The following is a 6,812-nucleotide window of genomic DNA, read 5'->3' as shown; positions in this document are numbered from 1 at the left end:
TATATAAAAAAAATCCAGTACATCCATGTAATCAGAATCAGTTTTTACTTTATAACTACTGATTTAAGTTTTGGTCTTGTACACAATTCATTCATCTAAGCTTTTGGAAAGCATGAAATACTAAATGTACATAGGATAACTAATAAAAATGACTAATTAAAATTCCCATTCCCACATACATAATCTCATATTCTGATATTATCCTTGATATTTTACATTTAAAACTATCCATCGATCCTGCTCATTGGGGAAGGCTGTGGTAGTGCATATTGTTTTCTGGTTCAACTGGAAGATCTTCTGCGTGTGGAGGGGAGGGGCTTAGTCTTGGGGGGCGGGGCTTGCGTGTTAGGCTGCCCAGGTGTTGGGGACAGGAGATGGGTGGAGTGAGAGTCGGATGAGGGGTTGATGGAGGAGAAGGGACGGGCGTACGGGGGTATCTTCTTCCTGAATGCATATAAGCATCTGGAGAGTGTGTAGAAGGTGGAGCCATGTTGGGATAACAAGGTGGGCTGAGGGGATCAGTAGGATTGATATAATTACAGGTAGACTCATCTGTTCCCTCAGGGAAATCCTGGAAATAATAATAATAATAAAAAAGTAAAAATAATGAGAAAATTAAAACAACAACAACACCAATAATACAATTAATAATAATAATAATAATAATAATGTCTTACCGTTTCTTTGAGGACATATAGTCCACCTGGGTTCCGACGGTTATGGTAATTTCTAGCAGGCACGATATCAACTACAGTAAAGAGAGCACTCAAGATTTAATAAAAAGACATTTTAAAAAAGCAAATAATTATTTTGTATTATACACTGATTTGAAAAAATAAGTGTAAAATTGCACTCAGTAATTTTTAATGTTCCTCTGTTTGATATGAAAGTGGCCTTGGACTGACACCAAGTGTGGATGCAGCATAAAGCAAATATTTGATGTAACTAATAACTAATGCCATTGTAGGATTTAAATATTTACAGTCAGTCACAATTCATTTATGTCCAATTACGGAGGTTACAGAGATAAACAGAGCAGTATTGTTCTGCTGTTATGTGATCTCAAAATGGCTGCCTCCATGAGGCGACCCACTCCAAAATAAAACTTTAAATAAAACTGATGTTACTCTATATGTGGTCAGTGTTGCTATTGTTAACTAAAACTAAAACAAATAAAATTGTTTTTGGTAATTAAAATAAATCTGAAATAAAATAAAATATGAATATTAAATGAAAAACTTAAACTTAAAAAATAAATAAAAAAATTTGCCTTAAGAGATCTTGCCTTGACAATTAATGTACATTTAAAAAAAAGTACTAAAATGACTAAAACTAAATTTAAAAATACATTAAAGCTATATAATATCTATCTATATATCTATCTATATATCTATATATCTATATATTTAAAAAAATTAAGACTAATACAAATAACAATAGCTCGAAAGAAAATTACTAAAACTTAAAGTAAAATTAAAACGAAAACTGAAAATATACAAATAAAAGCCAATTCAAAATATTATACTATAAATAAATAATAAATAAATACTCTAAATAAAATAACATAGATCATTTGAATTTTTTCAAGTATTATTTTTTTTTAATGAGGGAAAAATTACTGAGTGCACCTTTAATACATTAAAATAGGAGATTTATCTTGAGTTATTCTGCAACAATTAACGAAATTACCATCATGATTGTCGTTACTCTGCTCTGCTAAATTTTGTCTGCTCTGTCTGGCAAGCTGTTGCCTTTTTCTGTAGAAAGAATAACAATGTATTTTTGTTAGCAACATATCTGACTGTGATACAAATATCAAATGCAATATCATATTAATTTAGTGCACAAACAGAAACCTAAATGAGTGTAAGACGAGTTCTTTCCAATTTAATCAGTTGCTTTGGTCTTTGTTTTCATCTGATCTGTGGAACTTTGGCCTCCTAACATTTGAAGCACAAAGGCTTTTCTTACAAGAACAGTTCGAGCTGCTGAGATTTATTGTGGCTTGCTTTAGATTTATCAAAGAGAATGGATATAGGAATAGTAGAGCTGGTACTTTTTGGAGGGTTTCCAACAGGCGCAAACAGTCACCAAGGTGATGAGTAAGAAAATGCCTCCCATGGAGAGGATGATATATAGAGAACTCCGTCCTGCAAAATTTAAAAGGAGAAAACAGGTTGACATAGTACATCTTTCCTCTCTCTCTCTCTCTCTAAAAAAAAAAAAAAAAAAAAAAAAAACAGTGCTCTGAAACACCAAACTACTCTGTAGACAAGGTCCAAATTAAGGAGACCTCAAATGGAAGATTGATTGCACAGGTTGCCAGGAATACCAAGTGCAAGAATGAATAGGGCAACTTGGGGACTTTTTTTAAAGGGTAGACTGTGCAGAGGGAATGCAGGACCCCGCTGAGCTCAGTGTTCTGACAGAAATGTGTGCAGGCGGAGATGTAGATGGAGTAAAGGATCAGCTGAGCTCCAGTGGAGCAAAACTCTTGTTCGTAAACACTCTCCTTCATCAGCCCTTTTCATAAAACACTCACAACCAGCCAGAATTAACAGACAGTTCATCCAAAATGAATGATTTACATATACACTCATGTTGTTTCAGAGTCGTGTGCTGCTTTTTGTCTGTTTCTTTTTTTTCTTTTGTGAAAAATTTGCTGCTCTTTTTCATGGTGATTATGACTGTCAGTCTTCAAAAACACTATTAAAGTGACACATGTGACTTTGGTAGTTTGTTTTATTTTTGTATGATTTATATACTACTGTAGTATTTATTTATATTTTATAATAGATTTTATTTATATATATTCAGTTTTCATTTAAATTGAACAAAATGACTAAAACTTAAACTAGAATTATTTAGTTATTGTTATTGTGATTTTGCCTTTCATTGTAATATTTCAATAAAGATTTATGAAATTTATTTTAGTTTTTGCCATTTTAGAACTTAAATGTAAACTTATTCATTTCAGTTAATTAAGGAAACATTTCTATCTATACATTTTCTAGTTATACTTTATTTTATTTCAGCTTTATTTCAATTACTGAAAACTATACTTTTAGTTTTAGTTAACAATATCAACACTGCTTCGCAAGACTTGGAATAGTGCACAACTCATATGGACCATTTTATTTATTGAATTATTTATTTATTTTTGTTCCATGTGTTTGTTCCAAGTTTGACACTTGTGGTCTCTGTGAACTATTGTTGTATGGAAAAGAGCCACAAAAAGATTCTCCAAAGTTTTTTCCTTTGCGGTCCTAGAACATTTTTGGAACAGGATGAAACGCCTCTATTTATTTGTTTATTTATGTCTTTTTAAAATATATTTATATATTATGATTTATTTCCCTTACTAAGCAGGCATGCCCGGCTAATATGTGTACACTTCTTGGCTGCACTTTTTTAAAGATTGTTCACATACTGTACCTAATGCTTATAATTAATGTAAAAAAATAAGAAATAAACAAAAATCATGTTGTAAAGGTGATGCACTGTTTTAGTTTTAGTTTCACATTTCCGATTGCCAGAGTTCCCATCCTTGTTTGCTAAGTAGTTTCACACCTGTTCCTTGTTTTATTAATTATCATTCGCTGTGTATATAAGCCCTTAGTTTTCCCAGTTCTGTGTTCATTGTCGTCAGTGTTTAATGTGTAGTTGTTGTTGTTTTTTCTGTCCTCATTAAATTCTCTGATATCTTGTTTATTCTTCATCTCTCTCTTTTGTGGCTTACACTACACAGCGTAATTGTGACACATTCCATGCAGCTCTTCATCTTTCCATTACTTTTTTCAATAATCCTTTACAAGTTGTTTGTGTTTTCATCCTTTATGTAACATAGCAAAATTTAACTTGACATTTCAAGTCATTGTTCATGCATGAATGTGACATTGGAGTCTCAACACCTACTGTAAACCGTGAGTTTGACCGTCAGGCTCTTCATACTGCTAATGGGGTTTTCCACCCTGCAGCTGTAGATATCATCATCTGACATCACAACACGGGAGAAGGTCAGGACCTTCTGGTCATGTGACAGGAGCAGACGCGAGTCATTGGTCAAAGATTTCCCGCCCTTCAGCCAGCTATAAGTGGGTTTGGTACCACTATCGTGAGTGCAGTTGAGTATGAAGAACTCAGTCAGCTCCAGGACGGATGAGGCCACCATGTGAACAAAAGGCCTGGACACTGGAACTGTGATAGAACAGGACAACATGAATAAGGAAAATTGCTCTTCACACACTGTAGATGAAATGTCCATGCCTGTCTTACCATCCACGGTTAGGTTAACGCATCGCTCCCCAGTGAAGGTATCATCAGTGATGGAGATCTCCACCTCATACACACCCTCATCAGACAGCTGCAGGTTATGCAGGAGCAGGGAGCCGTTCTCGTACAGGAGGATTCGACCACGGTACTCAGGCCTAAGGTTCCCAATGATTTCCGTGCCAATGGACTGGACCACAGTGACGGGTTTGTCTTTCTTCAGCTGCCACTTGATAACGGGCTGGTCAGAGCTGGTGCTGGTGTAGGTCACAGAGAGAAGGGCTGAGCCTCCGAGTGTTCCTCGCACTATAGGAGACGGGCTGCTGATGTTCACCCCACCTGTAAATACATACAGAAAAATACATCCACAAACAGACACATTAGAGTGGAACCAAAGCTATTGTTGTCGCAAAAGGCCAGTGTGTGTTAAATGAACTGTACAGTAGTACTGTAAACCCACTCTGAAACAATATTCACTAGAGTAAAGCATGTGACAACTTGGCCCAGTTTACCCAACATACTGACAAATTACCCTGAATGCACTGTAAGTAGTTTTGGATGAACATTTCTGACAAATTAATACATATAGGCCAACATTTTATTAAGTATGCTTACTTTATTAATAGCATTATTAATAATAAAATGAGGCTTTCTGACTAAATTCTAAATATTATTTTAAGTCTGTTATCTTGAATTGTGTAGATATGAGTTGTGGAAGTTAAGTTGTGTCTGAAATTAAGATACTTCATATTTTATGATATTTTAATACATTTCAAATGATACCTCAAGGGTTTAATTATAAATATATTTAAAATAATATTTTATAGTAGTATTTCATATATATATATATATATTTCCATAAAATATTTATATTATATATTTATAGGATAAACATTGAATCAAATATATCATATATAATTAATTATATTTTATTATTTATATATAAAAATATATATATGATATTTTTGATTCAATGTTTATCCTATAAATATATAATATAAATATTTTACAGAAATATTTAAAATAAATATTTATAAAACATCTTATTTTCTGCTGCATTTTTTTTTTTTTTTTTTTTTTGCAGCATGAAGTGCAAAAACACATTGCCTGAACTCTCCAGTGAGATACCTGCTGGTAAACATCTTTGTGCTTATTGCTTCTGTGTGAGCCAACATGTCCTTGCCCGCTTTGCCAGGGCAGCGCGAGTCAGCGTGGCATGGCTCAATCGCTGTGGTAACAATTCTCAGTGCTGAGGTCTTGCCAGGATGAGCTAACAAAGGTCTGGATTGTGGGCTCGCTCTCCTCCAATCAGGGGCAGCTGTGCAAGAGACATGCTCTTTTGTGGATGGGGGGATGTAGACAGTGAGGCCCAGTGATTCTGCTAATCAAAGCTCTCTGAGGAAGACTAGGCTTTAGTTAGGACATGTTCTTGTATTCATTCCCTTTCCTGGCACCTTTACCTGATTTTAAGAAAACGTGATTTCATCAAGCTAAAGCCAACTCACTCATGCCATTGTGATTGTTCTGAACTTGCTGTTTGAACTTTTTGCACAAATGCGTCATTAAAAATGAATCTAATGCATGGATGGAGATGAAAGATAACATGATTTATTTATTTATTTTTTTGCCAAAATGCAAAAAACAAGTCTGTAATGTGATCATTTAAAAAAATACAATTTCGCAATATGCATTTTTGAACGTTTGTGTAATATTATAATAATTCCATTTGTCTTTTAATTTTCTTACTATTACATTCATACCTTTTAGACAATGTTTCTAAAAAACAACAACATTTCAAACATAATTTCATTGAGTGTCCTAATTAAACTTGACTGATCGCTCTATTTGCGATATGTGTCACCCACCCAGCCACCCACAAACCAAACACACACTGAAAAGTGAAACTGACAACAGCGTACACTTTTTTTCTTCTTCCTCTTTAGAAAGTTTTCCCCCAACATGAACCGTAGAAAAGTCATGATGTTGTCTTACCTGCCACGGAAAAGATGAGAAGCCATATGAGAAGAAACAGTGAAGGAACGGCTGTCTTTTTGCATGATGCCTCCCTCTCTGCCTTCATCTTGGGTTTCTCTCCCACACAATCAGCATGATTTGTCCACTCAAGGCACGTCGCTGAGAATGCAGAGTGCTTCCTGCCAGACGGGACACTGGCTGCTCTGAACCCCACTCTCAGGACCCCAGCCTGAACAACAGCTCTATGTGTGATCTTGTGTGTGTGTGTGCTTTGCTCGCTTTATAAGCTTCAATCTCCACAGTGATTATTTTCAGGGCCCCTTTGTGTGTGTGCATTTGTGCATGTGTGTGCTTGTCTCCTCAGTAAAGACACTAGGATGAGTGTGAGATGGTTGGAGACATGTGTTTTGTAGTTATTTCTGTTATGTGAGCAGTCAAGTATTAGAGCGCATTTGTGTGACATGATATGAGCATCCACAGTGGCGTTCAAAAGCAAGATGCAATGACATATTTTGTCAAAATTGAGTTACGAATGAAATTGGGGCTCTTAGACCAGGGGATTTTAAAAT

The 6,812-nt window shown here is 35.0% G+C and overlaps 1 protein-coding gene across 1 annotated transcript; it reads right to left on the bottom strand.

Annotated features, from left to right (window-relative positions):
• hepacama (hepatic and glial cell adhesion molecule a) lies at positions 1-6,482 on the bottom strand. The gene is made up of 7 exons (XM_082180987.1): positions 6,262-6,482; positions 4,276-4,608; positions 3,916-4,197; positions 2,057-2,150; positions 1,690-1,757; positions 678-748; positions 1-571 (listed from the first exon to the last, which is right to left on the bottom strand). Exons 1-7 carry the CDS (start codon positions 6,347-6,349, stop codon positions 242-244), a joined length of 1,266 nt encoding a protein of 421 aa, XP_082037113.1. The 5' UTR covers positions 6,350-6,482; the 3' UTR covers positions 1-241.
• Positions 6,483-6,812: the final 330 nt, after the last annotated feature.

The sequence above is a fragment of the Leuciscus leuciscus genome, assembly GCF_965113295.1.
Source record: "Leuciscus leuciscus genome assembly, chromosome: 9".
Lineage (NCBI taxonomy): Eukaryota > Metazoa > Chordata > Actinopteri > Cypriniformes > Leuciscidae > Leuciscus > Leuciscus leuciscus.
This window is presented reverse-complemented; position numbering and strand designations above follow the sequence as displayed.

What these genes read in the sequence shown, in the direction of transcription:
- hepacama (XM_082180987.1), bottom strand. Translation starts at nt 6,349, where the DNA reads ATGAAGGCAGAGAGGGAGGCATCATGCAAAAAGACAGCCGTTCCTTCA. An exon ending in TCTCATCTTTTCCGTGGCAG is followed by an intron (nt 4,609 to 6,261) that starts GTAAGACAACAT and finishes ATGTATTTACAG; the next exon opens with GTGGGGTGAACATCAGCAGC. An exon ending in CGTTAACCTAACCGTGGATG is followed by an intron (nt 4,198 to 4,275) that starts GTAAGACAGGCA and finishes GTTCTATCACAG; the next exon opens with TTCCAGTGTCCAGGCCTTTT.